A 19,478-nucleotide genomic window follows, 5' to 3' on the forward strand; every position below is an offset into this window, starting at 1 on the left:
TTAAAACAATTTCTCACCTCAACTGGAGCGGGAAAAAGACTCTTGGAGTTGGGTTGAGTGGATGAATCCCCATCCATATAAACAGATTTGGTTCGAAACCTAACGATGTTATGCCAAGCCAAGACCTTTACCATGGATGGGTTTTATCTTTCCACCTAATCGAGCAGGGCAAGTTGCTTGCTAGTTGGACATATATTGATCACCATTTGGGTTCTTTAGTGTGGCTTGTACGTGCTAAGAAGCACTAAGATATGTTGAATCTCATCACAGCAATGATAAAAGTGGTGCCTCACTTTACTACAACATCGATTTTGGCATATTCAACTTGGCTCGTTGGTGTTTAATTTGTTGAACACTCGGTCGACAAGGATTATAAGACGCCAAACGAGTGTGGACAGTTATATTTCATCTTTTAATCAATATGAATATGCCAATATATAAAAGGAATTTGGGAAGGACTACTCAATCTCTCTGTCGTCCTCTCCACTTCTCCCTGCCACTAATTTACAGTCCCTCGATGAATTATAAGATGTGACATTAGTGGCTGCGCAAGAGCTATCTCTGGATCCAAATATCACCTCAACCAGCTCACCCAATATGCACTGGCAGATATCATCGCACGCCATTGTAACTTTTTATCATAATTCTTGGGCATATTCTTTAAACCCTACCAGATGAAGTAAGAGTTTCTTTTTCTTTGGTAATAAGGTTTTAAATTAAAAAAATTGCATGCAATGAATGGTTGGAGAAGGTGTATTTTACGTATGGTTCATGCATGTAGTATAAAAAAAGAAATTTTGAAACAATTGAGTGAAATACAAAACTAGGATATTTTCCTAGCTTGGTGGCTGTGCAAATTTTTTATTTATGTCTACATTTGGTTCTGATAGATTCTTTATCGGATTTACCAAAACGAAACAGACAAGAAATTCACAGTTGCCCAAAATAATAGGTGTTATAAAGGATGTGTGATTCAGAGTGGCCACCAGGTCAAATCGTACTTAAAGTTAGCTAGAGACAAATTAAGGGCTACCAATAAAAGTAGAAGAACGTGGGAGACTACACTTTGAAGCCCCGTAGGTCAGTGGTAACAAAGAAGATCTCAAGTACAAAAAAAAATAGTAAAGATTCAAATATTATTAGTAATATTTTAAAATTAAAATTTTAATTTATTTGATATAATAATTTAAAACTTTATCCATTTGATTTGTCTTGAAAAAATAAAATGATTCAAATAAGAAATAGGGTTTTAGTTTCTAACCACACTCAACCTAGTTTGAACAATTTAAAAACACTATACTCATGAGGTTTAATATTCTACTTTCTATAATTTTATTCTATTCCTAAAAGGTCTCTTGTAATTTAATTTTTAATAGGATTCACATATTTGTAACAGTTGTATTCGTTTTTAAATTAACTTCATAAAGAGATAAATAATTTTACAACTAAGAATTTAAAGCACAAACCCAAGAATAGTGCAAGTCTATCCTTCTACCTTTAATTTCTCAAGCTTTTCTCAAGCCTTTCCCTACATGTTTCCTTCAATGTCTCATACACTGTAACGTGCACGGTTGTTCTGTCTTATTGTTTCCATTTCTGTTTTTCATTATATATCTTTGGTGAAATTCCACCTTAATTAAAAAAGGTGTGCATGTTTTGGTTTCTAGTTAGTAACTATTGACAAACACTTGTTCGGATAATCTTAAAAAGGTTGGCTTCGGCAACTATATATTTAAATTAAGTATAATAGATAATCAAATTTCCCAATATCGCTTTGCATTGTATGCAATTGACACGGCATATGCTTAAAGAATAGTCTGTATTTGCCAGATAATAACTACTGCTTGAATAAATTTCGAACGCAATCAACTTTAATCTTTCAAATGACACATATCTTACTAGGATTTTTATGTAGCCTAAGAGCATTTTATTTTTGGTTTAGATACCCTCTTTGCCAATGGATTAATTGTATATCACTCACTGAATTTTTCTTATACACATATATGTAACACACACGGCAATTCTTGGTATAATTAGTACTTACATTTCTTTTATATAACTCTTTCTCATTGCGTAATGGCACCAAAAACTAAGATTAAGTTTATGATTAAAAGTAAAAAAAGGGTTAAGATTTATGACTAGTAGAAGAAAGTTTTACTCTTTGATCTAGTTTTTAGAGTCACTGAGATTCAAGAATACTTTTGGAGGTGGCAACACCATATAATTGTTAATTAAAGGTAAAGTTAGCATCCCTTCTGGCCTCTCTGGCATATTGATAATATAAGAAAAACCAACTTTGATGAAAGTTTAAAACAATAATTTGAATGAGAAATTCAGAATTATGCTCTAAATATCTCATATATATTTTAATTGGAAAGGAAATTTCATTCCAAATTTAGTACTAAAGATTTTTATTGTGAACCAGTCACATCAAACGCCAGTACGCGTTCAGAAATTAATTGTAAAATGGAAAGAAGATAAAGAACGAAGCACTAACACAAGGACAGACGCCACGCGTAAAAGCTATATCACCTTTTGATTGACCACAAAGTCGAAAGAAAGAAAGAAAATAAACAGTCCTTCGACGAACCTTCAAGCTAAGATGAACACTTGTCAGCCATTCCAAATGCACATTATGTACCAGAGAATCCAATTTACTGTGACACAGTGCAGAAAAAGAAAGGTAAACATCACCAAGATATTTCAACTTGAGAATCCAAGGCGATATCACTTTGAAACTGCCCTGCATTATATTTGAGACTCGCCAGACGTGAAGTTGTTCTCTTTTGGGCATTGTAAATGGTGTTTGTGACTGTTTATGCATCATTGTGAAGTTCATTCAGAATATATAAGCCACCTTTAGGACGAATACATGCCCCCAGTTAGGGTTGAATTTGAGCTGAGCCAAGCTGAGCTTAGGGTTGGATTTAAGTTGAGCTGAGTTAAGCTAAGCTTGAGCTCGACTTTGTTCACATAAAGTTGGCTCGAGTTTGAGCTCGAGCTCAATTAAGTTCGGCTAAGGTCGGCTCAAATTCGGTTTGAATTCGATTCGATTCATTTTTTATTATCAAAATGACGTCGTTTTAATACATATTAATCAAAACGATGTAGTTTGTATCAAAAATTTTAATTAAAAAATCTGACGAATAACTCGAGCTCGAACTCGAGATCGATCGAGCTCAGCTAAGACCTGCTCATTTCTGGTTCTACTAAACTGAACTTGAGTTCGAATTTGAACTAGCTCAGTTTGAATCCAACCCTAACCCCAATACCACATACTAGGCATGTTTCTTATATTTGTCAACAGATTTTCTAAACCATACGCAAGGAGAGTATAATTAGGTACGTTAAAGGAATATATATTTTATTTCTCCTGGTATTAAAAGTAAAGAATTAGTAACCTTGTTGAATCTGGCACTGAAGATGATAACTTTGAGTCAATTTGTGTTTGTATGATTTCTTTTAGAAGTAAGTTATGTGATATGACATCAATTAAATTAGAGAAGGAGGTCACCGTCCCTTCTGCTAATGGAAAGAAGATTTAATTTAATAATATATGTTTCTCTAGTAAAAATTTATACGTTAACTTTTATAAAAAATAACAATAAAGTCATCGCTCCACGCACAAGATACTTATTCATCCAATTCCATAAAACTTTGTCTTGAACATTTTGCTTTAACACGTATGTAATTGGAGGAGACTATCGATTCCTACAAATTTTAGAGAAAAAAAAAAGAAGTGAGAAAAGCATAGAACTCATAGATGGTGACACCCTTCATCAACCCAGGCTTTTGCAAGAAACACCGCGGAACCTGAGCCCCTATCTTACTTCTTGAATGGGAATTTGACACCTATAAAGGGCACGAAGAAGCCATTTTTATTGTTCCTAAGGCAAACTCTACAAAATTAATGAAGAAGATACCTCCTTTGAAGAAAAAAAAGATCGTTGATAATAAAATAATTTTGTTATTTTGTTGGTTGGAGTTGTATTTGAGCTCGAGTGGATGATGATTAAAGCCCTTCAATTTTTTCATCATTGTCGTTTCATATCAGAACAGAATTTTTTTGTTTTGGCATATATTCTGTGTACGAAACTATATTTTCCAGCTTAAAAATGTTTTGTGACTACGAGTCTGATCATGTGTTTCTAGGGATCATTCCTATTTCTTGTGCAAGGACCAAAAGCTAAATTAAATATATATTACAATGGCGGATAAATATATATTTATTTGGGTTGTAAAAATTTAAAGGTCAAAAGTTCTTGATTAGATTGCATTCAAACTATATCCTAACAAATTTAAAACTACTTTAAATTTCTTTTAAGTTTTTTTCGGATCACTGAAAAGCGAAAACCATAAGTAAATTTCTCAAAATTAAAAAAAAAAAGTGAATTCAGAAATGAAGATTAGAGAGCAGAGTTGGTGGTGTAAAATATTATTTAAAAATAATATAGGGATGGTGAATCATTCTGACGGAGAAGATCAAAAGAATAAATCGTGATTTATCACCTTCCATCTTCACTGGTGGATATACCTTCGTGTCCAATAACGCTGCTTTTACAAATATAATGAATAATACGATTTCGATGTTTAGTAATTAGAAAGAAAAAGGGTTAACAGCCCCGTCGAATAATACAGTGAATAATTAACTGGATTTGATGAAAGTCATATATTTTGGAGTTTTAATTTGTAGGATGTTAAGGCTAGTACTGTGCCATGAATGATCACCAACCACGGCTCTACTTCTCGTGCCTTCTCCTCACTTTATAATCACATGATTCTGTTGTTGCATGTGACCAGCTTTCTCTCTTCTCCATTAACTCTTGGCTCAATTACTCTTTCTCTTCCTCTTCATCGTCTTCTTCCATTTCCTTCTTACCCTGTCGCAATGATGCCCCCTGATCAGAAAGAAACTAACACCATTAATCTCACAAACCGAACCGACAACGTTTTGGTTCATGCTGAACCATCCATGTCTGCCACCCCCGCTAGATTCTCCATGCTACGTGAATCCTTTCTCCCCATAACACTCACGGTAAAACAAATAGCTTTTCGTATATGCATGTCTTATAACTTTTTTCCTTTTTAAGTTTTTTTGTTCATATTTTTGTGTGATTATGCAGTTTGAAGATGTAGCATATACCATTAGCTTGGTCACCAACAAGGGAAGTAACTGTTTCGCTTCAAATAAACCCAAGGCAACAGGAATTGTACTCAATGGTATTAGTGGTGTTGTTCGACCTGGTGAGTTGCTAGCAATGCTTGGTCCGTCTGGCAGCGGTAAGACGACCCTTTTGACCGCTCTTGCTGGCCGCTTACCGGGAAAGGTTTCCGGCACTATACTATACAATGGGCAGCCATTTTCTAGCTCAATGAAACGCAAAACAGGCTTTGTTACACAAGATGATGTGCTGTACCCGCACCTCAGTGTGTTGGAGACACTAACATATGCTGCTATATTAAGGTTACCGAAGAAGCTCTCTAGAGAAGAGAAAATCGAACAAGCTGAGTTGGTTATTTTGGAGCTTGGTTTAACAAGATGCAGAAATAATGTGGTGGGAGGACCTCTCTTCCGAGGCATATCGGGTGGTGAACGTAAAAGGGTTAGTATTGGACAAGAGATGTTGGTGAATCCGAGTTTATTGTTACTGGATGAGCCTACTTCAGGGCTTGATTCCACCACAGCTCAGCGCATAGTGGCCACTTTAAGAGGCCTTGCAAGAGGTGGAAGGACTGTGATTACAACAATTCATCAACCTTCAAGCAGATTGTACAGGATGTTTGATAAGGTGGTAGTTTTATCTGAGGGTTGTCCCATTTATAGCGGGCGTGCAGGTCAAGTCATGGAGTATTTTGGTTCCATTGGTTACGTGCCTGGCTTCAATTTCTTGAACCCGGCTGATTTTCTGCTTGATCTTGCTAATGGTAAGGAATTTATTTATAGTTTGTCTTGTGCTTTGAGAAATATAAATTGGATTGGACCTGACTGCTTCTGCCAGGAAACTGCTGAAAGTGAGAACAATAATTTAACTTTCATGATTTTTTAAAGCTTTTTTCTAATTTATTTGTTTAAGTTTCGTCGTCTGTATATAGAGTTTGAGCATGATTATTTTTTAACCTTGCTGTTAATTGTCAAAATGTGCTTGGGCACAAAGGTGACTGAAAAAATTAATAAGGAAAATACAGAGCAAATTTCTAACTTGCAGCCCATAAAAAAACTGTAAAGTTTACATTAAGAATAAATAAAAAGAAACATGGTGACTATGCCATCTGCTAAATTACGAAAACGAGCGTCAAATTGGGCAGAGTGTAATGATTTCAGGTATTCGACTTTTGTAACTTTCCCTCCTTTTGTCACTTGGAAGAAAATTCATGTGTCTGCTTATTTTCTAATAAAATATTCATACTTTCAGATGCTCTTTGTCACTGGGTATTAAACTATGTTGGTGTGCTAATATTACTAAATTTGAATAAAAAATGTGAATTGTTTAATCAATTTAAAAATGTTTGTGATGTTCTACTTTAATTCTTTCTAATTCTGGACTTATATGGTGACTCAGGTATAGCTCCAGATGTAAAACAGGACGACCAGCAGGAGTTTCATGGCAGATTGGATCACCATGATGATCAAAATTCAACTAAACAGTTTCTAATTTCATCCTATAAAAAGAACTTGCATCCTGCCATACAGGCAGAAATTTACCAGAATTCCCAAGATCCTAGTTTTTCAACTTCAGGGGTACCATCATCAAGAAGTGAGTGAAATTTTCGAATTCCAGTGTTGAATTTTCTGTTTGCCTGCAACTTTATTTAGATTTGTACCGATCATCTTGATGTGTGTTATGCAGAATGTCAGAATCAATGGACGATCAACTGGTGGGAACAATTTGAAGTGCTGCTGAGAAGGGGTTTACAGGAGAGGAGACATGAATCGTTTTCCGGCCTAAGAATTTTCCAGGTGATATCTGTTGCAATTCTTTCAGGCCTTTTATGGTGGCATTCTAACACTTCCCATATACAAGATCAGGTATTACAACTTCTATCACTAGAAAAAGGCTATCACTAATTGAACATTTGATTAGGCCTTCTATGGTTTCAACAGGTGGGACTACTCTTTTTCTTCTCCATCTTCTGGGGTTTCTTCCCTCTGTTCAATGCCATATTTGCCTTCCCTCAAGAGCGACCGATTCTCATTAGGGAACGTTCATCGGGCATGTACCGTCTCTCCTCCTATTACTTTGCAAGGATGGCTGGTGACTTGCCAATGGAGCTAGTTCTCCCAACCATCTTTGTCACTGTCACCTATTGGATGGGTGGTCTTAAGCCTTCACTAATCACATTTTTATTGACCCTCGGCATCATCCTTTTAAATGTGCTAGTCTCTCAAGGGCTAGGCCTTGCACTTGGGGCCATTCTAATGGATGTAAAACAGGCCACGACACTTGCTTCTGTGACAATGCTTGTGTTTTTACTAGCAGGCGGCTACTACATTCAGCACATTCCACCATTCATAGCTTGGTTGAAGTACATTTCTTTTAGTTACTACTGTTATAAGCTTCTGGTGGGAGTTCAGTATTCAGCAAATGAGGTTTATAAGTGTGGATTAGGGATGCATTGCAGAGTAAAGGAATTCCCAGCCATAAAGTGTCTTAGTCTTGACGATATATGGTGGGATGCAATGGCTTTGACCATAATGCTTGTGGGTTACAGGGTTTTGGCTTATGTTGCTCTTAAAATAGGGCAACCTCGCTAACCAATATATATCTGATTAAGTAATAATAACTGATGAATATGTTCTGCAATTTGCTTTCGGCTCACATAAATGTAAATTGGATTGAATCATGATAAAGATTCATGAAGATATGTTATTTACCAATTTAATGAAGCTTGCTTACCAGCATGGTGGATGAGTTATAAAAGAACTCTGTTCTTCATTTATTCAGTTTGGTTTAAATTTGTATTTAAAGTGAAGCTAACATGATGGAGGACCATGACTTTCAACTTGTAGAAGAAAAGTGAAGCTAAGGCATGGAAATAAAGGAGACAGATGGAAGATCCATTAAACGATATCAACTTTTAATTATTCTTGTAAAACGATATTATAACTCCAACTAAACTTGCCTTGCATTATAACAAGAATCTTCAACCCTGTCACGGAAGGAACAAATCAGTCTATTTTGATAAGGGAATTGGAATAAATGAATATGATTTTCAGGACATTTAAATGAAACTCAGTGACTTAAATGATACAACAGCACCGTGATAGCTAAGTTTTATTGATACTAAAATCAAACCATAACACATCCAAAGAAATTAGTTGAAGTTTTCAATAAATTTATCAAAATTTATAGTGTCTCTATTTTTGATTTTGAAATAAAATTAATTTAGTATGATGTAGTATTTCATTTTGTGAATGAAAATATCCATGTATTATAGCCAGCGGTGTTAGAATAAGCATAAAATAAAGTAAGTAAAATGTGCCCTGATCGTAAAGCATCTAATGAATGCGGCATTTTCCACCAGGAGGCCTCCAGTCTGCTCATTCTATTCTCTTCTGTGCCACCCGTTGGTGGCTCCAGTTGATTGCAAATATGTACACTCCACCACTATAAATATACATGTGTTTTGATGCAATTACCAGTCAAGGCTACAAAATTTAAAATTTTCATTTCTTAAATTACTTGAGTTTAGAAAGTTAATCATGGCATCACTCAAGGCTCAGAAACCTGCTGGCACTCAATCGGCCTCGACCAAGAAAGGGCCTGTTAAGGCTGGCACTAGCTTTCCCACTACCGCTTCCGTTCCCACTCAAGCCGTGGCCAGCCCTCCCTTTTCCACTGCCGCTGCCGTTCCCCCTCCCAGTCAGCCGGTCCCTAAAAAAGCCCAGCCAAAACCTCAGGAGCCTAAGAAGAAGGTATAACCATTTATTATTATTAAAATAATACTATATATATATATATATATATATATATATATATATATATATATATATATATATATATATATATAAATGATATAAATTTATTTATACAAACTAATATTATTATATTTAATTAGATAATTTTAAAGTAAGAAAAAAAGTAAATAATTATATGATTTAGTCATAAGTTGTTGTTTTAGTTTATATAATTTATTTTTATATATCGTTTTATTCTTAAAGAAAATATTTTCAAAGATATATATTATTGGACTAATAATTATTTGAACCATGTTTTATGGTTGGTTAGGCATCATCAGGAGGGAAGGCAGGAACTAAGAATTAAGTAGGTTGAGGAGGACAAGAGCTTTTGGTGTAATAAGTGAAGATCCCATGAAGCTAAGCCTTATAGTTGTTTGTTAGCCATATTTTATCATAATATTGTGAAAGCTCTAGCTTCCAATTACATATCCCTGTCTCTCTTCTTCGGCTTGGCTTAATAAATAAAGACTTAATACTTATTAAATTTATGAGTTTGCTGTTGGAGGATTGGTTTACTTTTGCTTTCTCTTTTGTTTATTTTGTTAATTAGCTAGACCTCTGAAAACATCAATATTGATTAAGGAATTTCTTAAAAAAGAATTGTTTTATTTCAGTTGTAATAAAAAATGGCAAAGGAGAAGTAAAATTTGTGACACTTGATATATATATATATAAAAGCTATATATGAAGTACAATGATATACTGGGTTATAGATACTCACAATAAAAGTAATAACCCAGCGTATATATGTTAATAATATGGATATTTTTCACAGAATAAATTATGTATATTCCATATGACCAATAATACCAGGTTCCTGGAAGTTCGTATCTAATTAACTATATAAGTTTATTATCCAAATTTATAATCTGATGGAACTCAATGATCTTAAGTAAAACCCAATTCATTTCACATTTCCAAGTTGATAAGAATCCAAAGGAATTTATTTATTTTTATCATTCATTTGAATAATTGAAAAATTAACATTCAGAATGTAAATAACCCTTCGGATCATGAGCCCTAGACTTTTCGAAATGATTATGTGGGGAGTGATTATTGTATAGGTCAAAAGACTTGTTACCACTCAAGGTATAGTAAAATCCCAAAATTTCACTCTTCAACTTTTAAAAACATAAACATCCATCCATAAATCAATTTCTGTTAAAATATTCAGATAAAGTTAATGGTAAAATCATCATTTGAACATTAATATAATTTATTATATTTCCCTCATAGGTTTTAAAAATTAACAATTTCATAATACCTAAAATTTGTTAGTTTTAAAAAGTTACATTTTACCCTTTAAATCTACAGCTTTTTTTCAATGCTTCTCTGGCAACATCTCCAATCACCAGCGACTTCTCTTTAAAACCTACGCTACCGTCGTCACTCCCTACTACATGTCATCTTTTGGATTTGTTTGAATTAAACAAATCCAAGCAATTCGTTTGGATGACAAAGACATTGTTCAGATGAAACATTATCTAGGCGATGTTTGTCCAGAACAATAACACATGGATTGAACTTTCTGCAAACCAACACAACATCCAAGACCCAAAAAAAAAAAAAACAAAGAACAATGACACAATCTCAATTCACTAGTATAAAGTTAAAGAGCAATCAAGGTGAAAGCCAATTATCATGGCCCAAGTAGGTGCATCTGGTGTAGTGGTATCATAATACCCTCCCACGGCCTTGATTAGTTTGATTTCAAGGATTAACAAAAATAATAGCACTACAAGATTCACTTAAGAGTTCAATAAGACCACAATTTTACATGTTCCATTAACACAGTTGATATTTATTTGACAACTACATAATTTTATGCTAGTTTTTTGAAACCATATTGCCTGTTGATGCTGTTCATATTTAATTTGGCATTAGTATATTTAGGTTGTGCAAATTATAACTATGTTAAGTTAATAACATGGAAGAAAGTAAGACCATTTTTGTAAAACAATAGTGGTATGATTTTATTTAATTAGGTTTAGAAAGAGTTTTGATTGATTCATATACTATCAATTCTTTTACTTGTTGCCAAAAATCTAGTGCAAATAGGCTCAATTAGATTTTTTTTTTTTTTCACTTTGATAAATCTATTTCAATACGTATGATGTATAGGCTCATTTGCTGTAATTGACTCAGTTTTAAATGAATCAATTTACTCGGTGGTGTATGTGTGGAATATATGAAAACAAATTATTGAAGATATTTGGGGTCATTTTGAACCGTTCATATATATACGATTCGCATTGAAGATCCTTCTAGAATTTATGTGGACCTGATCGCAAAGGCAAAGCAATAAAAAGTTAACCAAGGTATCTTCCAGTGGAACGATTACAACTCCTTTAAGGCAAGATAGAAAATAGCTTTCGAGGGTGGTTCAATTGTAAAACAATGAAATTATGTATATATATTTTTAGTATATAATTTGAGTATATAAATAATATATTATTATATAATTGAATAATTTTAAATTAAAGATATAACAATATTCAACACATAATAATATATCGTCTATATATTTAAATCATGTAAAAAAAAATATGTATACATAACATTATTTATTATAAAAAGAGATCAGATTGGTTTAAATATCTTAAGATGCTAATTAATAGGTAACTATCTGATTGTTTGATATTTTTATATCCAATAAAACTATACGTACATATTTTTGGTACATAATTTGGATACACAGACGACGTGTTATTATGTGATTAAATAATTTTTAATTAAAAATAAAGTAACACTTAATTACGTAATGACATATTATCTATATATTTAAATTATGTAATATATATATATATATATATATATATATATGTGATAACTCTAATTATTTAATATGATTTAAACATATTAATTGATTAGGACAATCACTCTGGAAAAGAGAATATCTAGAGCGTGGTTTGCATTATATGGTTGTATTATGTTTATTGGAGATGATCAGGATCAGCTAACCTTACGCAATCATCTAATTTGATGATAGAATAAACGAATCATGAAGGCCTTTGTATTCTGGTAAATATGCTCAAAGTGATTACCAATAATACTTGTAAAAAAATGCCAAAAAGAATCAGATACTTCTGTAACTTAATTTCTAGTGCAATCCAAGTCACTTATTCTATTCTTCTCAACAGCGGCCATCCCTTTTTCACATTAGTTGTGATGCTGATTCCTTTGTTACAGTTTCCAAACTCGCGCAATATATAGCCATGTTCCGCAGAAGACAAGATAAACCTACATACTAGAGCCATTAGAGATTACACATATACACACAAAAATATAATGGCATCATCGAAGGCTGAGAAACCTGTTGGCGCCCAGCTCTCTGGACAGAGCAAGAAGGAAGCTTCCAAGGTAAGTGAAGGTGCACCCAAAGCTTCTGGTTCAAAGTCAGCCTCAAAAAAGGCAGCTCAAAAGCCTCAAGAACCTAAGAAGAAGTGTGTGTATATAAGCATATATGTCCCTGTAAATCATACGGTTCGTAATATTATAGCATATTTTGCTTTTTATCTTCTTAATTTACTGGTAATTTGTTCTTGCTAAGGATCATAATTTTGTGGATTGTGTAGGAAAAGGTGGCAAGCCAGCAGCGAAGCACTGATATGGAGTGCAACAAAACTATCAAGGACTGAATTACTAATGGTCTAATTATACTTAATTATGTATCAAATGGCTCAATCAATATTTAGTGTACTTTAGCCAGGGACTGGTCATCTATACATGTAAAGTCTCTGCATATTGCTGGGCTTGCCCTAATGAAATAAATATTGTTTATATTTACAAAGCTTGTTACCACTCAAATAAACGAGAGGGTCCATCTATTTATATTTATGTATGGCTTTGCTTGGCTTGCCATTTTCTTTATTTCGTTTGCAGAAATAACGATATTTGCTTCATGTAGTAACTCAAAGGTTTAAACAATGTAACATATGTTGATTTTCACATGAGTAATGTTATATGTATAATTTTTATGTATAAAAATTGTATATATAGTTTTATTATTTTTACGTAACATCATGTTTACATAAAGTAGCCCAAATCCAAGCCGGAGAGTGAGATATTTGCCGGAAAAGTAAAAAAAATGTTGGTGGTTAACTAAAATTTAGGTTGCATAGAAAGGCTTTTCTCTTGATTTTTTGACAAGATATTTTTCTTGGTTTATGTCTAAAAATATCCAATTGTACAGCTCGTCTATCTAGGACATAGCACGCATAATACAAAGCTCTATTTGACTAGAAGAGATTGATTTAGTTTTGGACAAAGCTCTATTTGGATAGAAGAAACTGATTTCCTTCGGGTTTTAGTTAAGTGAAGCATTTTAAATTCACTGTCAATACATTATTTATTTTAGAAACATAGTTTATTATAATTTTATTTTTGAATTTTACTATCTATAATACGTTTCAATAATTTAAGACATTATAACTTATTTAATCAATCATATTTAGTATATCTAAGTAATATGAGATGTATGTACATACTCAATATCTCTCTTATATTTTTTTTGAAGTGAGATTTGTTACGGTTAATATTTTGTAGCAATTTTTAATTTTTCATTATATATTTTGTATATCCATTTTAAATACATAAATAAATGTACACTTATATATGTTATCCAATACGTTTTTCACTTCTGCCTGTGAAGCCAAAGTTGAAACCTAACGTGTTCTTCGTTCCACGGTGATAGGCTCACCAACGAGTTTTGATTATAGTCACCGACTCACCGCCTCTTCACCCGCACTATTGGCGCTTCTATTCACCCCCTGTTCCGTGGTTGTTGACATTTCCACATAAACAAATTATTGTTGTTGCAACTCTACCTCCATGTTTCTCCGATGTTGCTTTGAAGTTTCTCTGGTGATTCTCCAGCAATCTCGTAGCATTCAGCGACTTCAAGTCAAGAGAGTAATTTCTTGTCCTCCTATATTTTCCGGGATATTAATTAAAATAGGCAAAAAATTTTCCGCTTATACCTTTTTAGGCAAACGCACAGTAGTTTTACTTTTATAAGCAAATTTTTTTGTAACTCCAAAAATACCCTTTCAGCCCTGTATACGTAGGCACTGGAAGAAAGGTTTGAGTGCGTGGGTGCGTGCGGAGTGCGCGCGGAGTGTGTGGGTGTATGCAGAGTGCGTGGGTGCGTACGGAGTGCGCGCAGAGTACGTGCGGAGTGCGTGGTGCGCGCGGTGCGCACAGTGTGAGTGCAGTGCGCGCACTGTACATAGTGCACAGTGAGTGTGCAGTGCACAAACAGTGAGTGCACAATGCGCGCACAGTGAGTGTGCAGTGCGCGCGCTGTGCATATATTTTATATATATATATATATATATATATATATATAAAATATTATATATATTTATTATATTATAATATTATATATAATATATAATAATATAATATATATATTTAAAAATTATTATTATTATTATTTATTATATTATAATATTATATATAATATATAATAATATAATATATATATTTAAAAATTATTATTATTATTATTTTATATATATATATATATATATATATATATATATATATATATTTATTTATTTATTTAAAAGAAATGGTGCGCGCACTGCACGCACTGCGCGCGCACTCTCACACTTTGTTTATATATATTAATCAGGGTACGCGCACTGCTCACGCACCACACGCACTGCGCACACCGCACGCACCATGCACGCACCGCACGCACTCTGCACGCACTCACGCACTCAAGTTTTCCTTTCAGCGCCTACGTATACAGGGCTGGGAGGGTATTTTTGGAGTTATAAAAAGTTTTGCTTATAAAAATAAAACTACTATGCGTTTGCCTAAAAAGGTATAAGCGGAAAAAATTTTGCCTATTTTAATTATTATCCCAAATTTTCCATTTGGTTGTTGTTTAGGCATGAACGAATTGGAATGCTATGCTTGACCTTGAATGCTGACTGCATTCTTGAATGCTTTTTGAGACTTGATTTATTGTGGAGAAATTATTGAATGCTCTATTGTATTAATTTGAGTTTTTTCTTTTCGAAATTTTTATGCCTGGAGTGAGCCCATACTAATGCAATTCGATCACAAACAATAAAATTATTAAACGAGTTAAATATAAACACATGATCTAATGAACTCAGCGAGTCTAAGCCCCAATCAACCAAAAACAAGCTGAAAATGAGTCGGGCTCTGTTTGGATGGGCTCGTCTCATTTCCAGCCCTAAAATTAAAATCTCCATCTCCTTGTTTCCATTACAATGATGACGACAAATTTGCTGATGGATTTTCCTAGGATTGTGCAAGTTGAAAAGAATATAATATTAATTTCTTATTTATCTTTGCAAGGTGATTATGATGTTGGTGACAACGAGCTCACTAATATCATTTCATGTTTACGATGATTCAATGTTGAAGAACAACCTAACAAGAAAAATGCAAGAAGCGTAATGTAGTTTTAAAACTGTCTCACAGCAACAAACCAATTCAATGTTTGCAAATCCTTCTATTGAGAGTACTTATAACTCTAATTATTTAATATGATTTAAACATATTAATTGATTAGGACAATCACTCTGGAAAAGAGAATATCTAGAGCGTGGTTTGCATTATATGGTTGTATTATGTTTATTGGAGATGATCAGGATCAGCTAACCTTACGCAATCATCTAATTTGATGATAGAATAAACGAATCATGAAGGCCTTTGTATTCTGGTAAATATGCTCAAAGTGATTACCAATAATACTTGTAAAAAAATGCCAAAAAGAATCAGATACTTCTGTAACTTAATTTCTGGTGCAATCCAAGTCACTTATTCTATTCTTCTCAACAGCGGCCATCCCTTTTTCACATTAGTTGTGATGCTGATTCCTTTGTTACAGTTTCCAAACTCGCGCAATATATAGCCATGTTCCGCAGAAGACAAGATAAACCTACATACTAGAGCCATTAGAGATTACACATATACACACAAAAATATAATGGCATCATCGAAGGCTGAGAAACCTGTTGGCGCCCAGCTCTCTGGACAGAGCAAGAAGGAAGCTTCCAAGGTAAGTGAAGGTGCACCCAAAGCTTCTGGTTCAAAGTCAGCCTCAAAAAAGGCAGCTCAAAAGCCTCAAGAACCTAAGAAGAAGGTGTGTATATATATGCATATATGTCGTTGTAAATCATACGGTTCGTAATATTATAGCATATTTTGCTTTTTATCTTCTTAATTTACTGGTAATTTATTCTTGCTAAGGATCATAATTTTGTGGATTGTGTAGGGAAAAGGTGGCAAGCCAGCAGCGAAGCACTGATATGGAGTGCAACAAAACTATCAAGGACTGAATTACTAATGGTCTAATTATACTTAATTATGTATCAAATGGCTCAATCAATATTTAGTGTACTTTAGCCAGGGACTGGTCATCTATACGTGAAAAGTCTCTGCATATTGCTGGGCTTGCCCTAATGAAATAAATATTGTTTATATTTACAAAGCTTTTTACCACTCAAATAAACGAGAGGGTGCATCTATTTATATTTATGTATGGCTTTGCTTGGCTTGCCATTTTCTTTATTTCGTTTGCAGAAATAACGATATTTGCTTCATGTAGTAACTCAAAGGTTTAAACAATGTAACATATATTGATTTTCATATGAGTAATGTTATATGTATAATTTTTATGTATAAAAATTATATATATAGTTTTATTATTTTTACGTAACATCATGTTTACATAAAGTAGCCCAAATCCAAGCCGGAGAGTGAGATATTTGCCGGAAAAGTAAAAAAAATGTTGGTGGTTAACTAAAATTTAGGTTGCATAGAAAGGCTTTTCTCTTGATTTTTCGACAAGATATTTTCCTTGGTTTATGTCTAAAAATATCCAATTGTACAGCTCGTCTATCTAGGACATAGCACGCATAATACAAAGCTCTATTTGGCTAGAAGAGATTGATTTAACTTTGGACAAAGCTCTATTTGGGTAGAAGAAATTGATTTCCTTCGGGTTTTAGTTAAGTGAAGCATTTTAAGTTTACTGTCAATATATTATTTAATTTAAATATATAGTTTATCATAATTTTATTTTTGAATTTTACAATTTATAACACGTTTCAATAACTTAAGACATTACAAGTTATTTAACCAATCATATTTAATACATTTAAGTGATATAAGATGTATGTACATACTCAACATCTCTTTTATATTTTTTTCGAAGTGGGATTTGTTACGGTTAATATTTTGTAGCAATTTTTAAGTTTTTATTATATATTTTGTATATCCATTTTAAATATATAAATAAATGTACATTTATGTATGTCATCCAACACGTTTTTCACTTCTGCCTGTGAAGCCAAAGTTGAAACCTAAAAACTAAACCTAATGCGTTCTTCGTTCCACGGTGATAGGCTCACCAACGAGTTTTGATTCTAGTCACCGAATCACCGCCTCTTCACCCGCACTATTGGCGCTTCTATTCACCCCCCGTTCTGTGGTTGTTGACATTTCCACATAAACAAATGATTGTTGTTGCAACTCTACCTCCACGTTTCTCCGATGTTGCTTTGAAGTTTCTCTGGTGATTCTCCAGCAATCTCGTAGCATTCAGCGACTTCAAGTCAAGAGAGTAATTTCTTGTCCTCCTATATTTTCCATTTGGTTGTTGTTTAGGCATGAACGAATTGGAATGCTATGCTTGACCTTGAATGCTGACTGCATTCTTGAATGCTTTTTGAGACTTGATTTATTGTGGAGAAATTATTGAATGCTCTATTGTATTAATTTGAGTTTTTTCTTTTCCAAATTTTTATGCCTGGAGTGAGCCCATACTAATGCAATTCGATCACAAACAGTAAAATTATTAAACGAGTTAAATATAAACACATAATCTAATAAACTCGGCGAGTCTAAGCCCCAATCAACCAAAAACAAGCCGAAAATGAGTCGGGCTCTGTTTGGATGGGCTCGTCTCATTTCCAGCCCTAAAATTAAAATCTCCATCTCCTTGTTTCCATTACAATGATGACGACAAATTTGCTGATGGATTTTCCTAGGATTGTGCAAGTTGAAAAGAATATAATATTAATTTCTTCTTTATCTTTGCAAGGTGATTATGATGTTGGTGACAACGAGCTCACTAATATCATTTCATGTTTACGATGATTCAATGTTGAAGAACAACCTAACAAGAAAAATGCAAGAAGCGTAATGTAGTTTTAAAACTGTCTCACAGCAACAAACCAATTCAACGTTTGCAAATCCTTCTATTGAGAGTACTTATAACTAACCAACAATACCACGAAAGGGCGGGCCTTGAAAGTTGAAACAGATCAGTGAAGCGTCACCAACAATAATAACATGTGGTTAATGCATAATTATTTTGGTGATGACAAACTACGTTCTTCTAGCCGAGATTTGGACTATTATGGAGGGATATTTGGTCCTGATGAACCGGGTGGACCAGGGTTACTTCCACCTACACCAACGTGTGAAACAAGACCAAGAAGTTTCCTTCCATTTAAATTATCTGCAATCCCACATTCACCAAAAAAACATCAGAATTATTAGAAAATACTGAAATATATCTAATAAATCCTTCAGATAGGATATCTATATCCTAATGCATGCCAAACAATAACATTGATTTTTAAAATTGGAGTAAAAAATATATATATATATACAAAGAGCGTAAGAATATTAACTTCTCAGAGAGCTATCAGCAAGTGCTACCCAGGAGGCAGGGAGGAGGGCCATAACAAAGAGGGAAAAACAAATAAGTTTACAAAAAGTACTCATATTGCTTGACATTTTATGGATCTAGGATAGTTTAGAGATGGTATTGCCAGCACATATTTATATACGGCTTATGCATGACAAATTCAAAGAAAGAATAGTAATTTCATTTTATTGATGTTGATGCTTTAATAAATTTATTCTTGAAAAGTCAATAAGAGGAGCCTCTTCCACAAAAGAACTTTAAAAATTGATGCCACTTAAAGACCGTTGTCCAAGTCGTTGGAGATTGTTACTTGAATTTGTAGATTACCTGTTATGCTTGACGAAATCAAAGAACTAAAATCAACATGATTTTATTTGTTCTTTCATTCAAAGAGATTTATTAGCTGTCATGGGACCTTCACCATGGACTTGATGAAAATTTAACAAGAAGTTCATGTTGTGTACTAAGACAGTCGATTATGTTGGTTTAATCCCCTTTTCAAACTCTAATACAAAAGTAAAATCATTTTACCTGTTGAAGGTAGTCATTTGGAGAGGTTTCAAAAGAGATAAACTTATCACTATAATTAAAGCAAATTTCAAGAGCTTTATGGATTCAATGAATATGGCTTAATCATGTATTTCTATAAACCTTATGTTTAATTAAATATTTTATAATATGGGCAAAGATACTATGAATTATATCTTGTAAAGTGACTTGTCAATCTTTTACCAGTAAAATCACAATTAATTAAATAACTAGTTTTGATACAGAATATCATATGTCAAATAGGAGTCCAGGATTCAAGGTTATTATAAACAT

The 19,478-nt window shown here is 33.4% G+C and overlaps 1 protein-coding gene and 2 long non-coding RNA genes across 3 annotated transcripts; 2 read left to right on the plus strand and 1 right to left on the minus strand.

Moving 5' to 3' along the window:
* Positions 1 to 4,611: 4,611 nt before the first annotated feature.
* Positions 4,612 to 9,447, plus strand: LOC123217022 (ABC transporter G family member 21-like). The gene is made up of 6 exons (XM_044637757.1): positions 4,612 to 5,035; positions 5,124 to 5,925; positions 6,561 to 6,755; positions 6,849 to 7,027; positions 7,103 to 8,914; positions 9,228 to 9,447. Exons 1-5 carry the CDS (start codon positions 4,721 to 4,723, stop codon positions 7,751 to 7,753), a joined length of 2,142 nt encoding a protein of 713 aa, XP_044493692.1. The 5' UTR covers positions 4,612 to 4,720; the 3' UTR covers positions 7,754 to 8,914; positions 9,228 to 9,447.
* Positions 9,448 to 15,797: 6,350 nt separating this feature from the next.
* On the plus strand, positions 15,798 to 16,477 carry LOC123217385. Its single transcript, XR_006502477.1, has 2 exons — positions 15,798 to 16,082; positions 16,215 to 16,477. It is a non-coding gene; the product is annotated as an uncharacterized LOC123217385 (long non-coding RNA).
* Positions 16,478 to 18,048: 1,571 nt separating this feature from the next.
* On the minus strand, positions 18,049 to 19,478 carry LOC123217554. Its single transcript, XR_006502497.1, has 2 exons — positions 18,640 to 19,478; positions 18,049 to 18,464 (listed from the first exon to the last, which is right to left on the minus strand). It is a non-coding gene; the product is annotated as an uncharacterized LOC123217554 (long non-coding RNA).

Source organism: Mangifera indica, chromosome 5 (genome assembly GCF_011075055.1).
Source record: "Mangifera indica cultivar Alphonso chromosome 5, CATAS_Mindica_2.1, whole genome shotgun sequence".
Classification (NCBI taxonomy): Eukaryota; Viridiplantae; Streptophyta; class Magnoliopsida; order Sapindales; family Anacardiaceae; genus Mangifera; species Mangifera indica.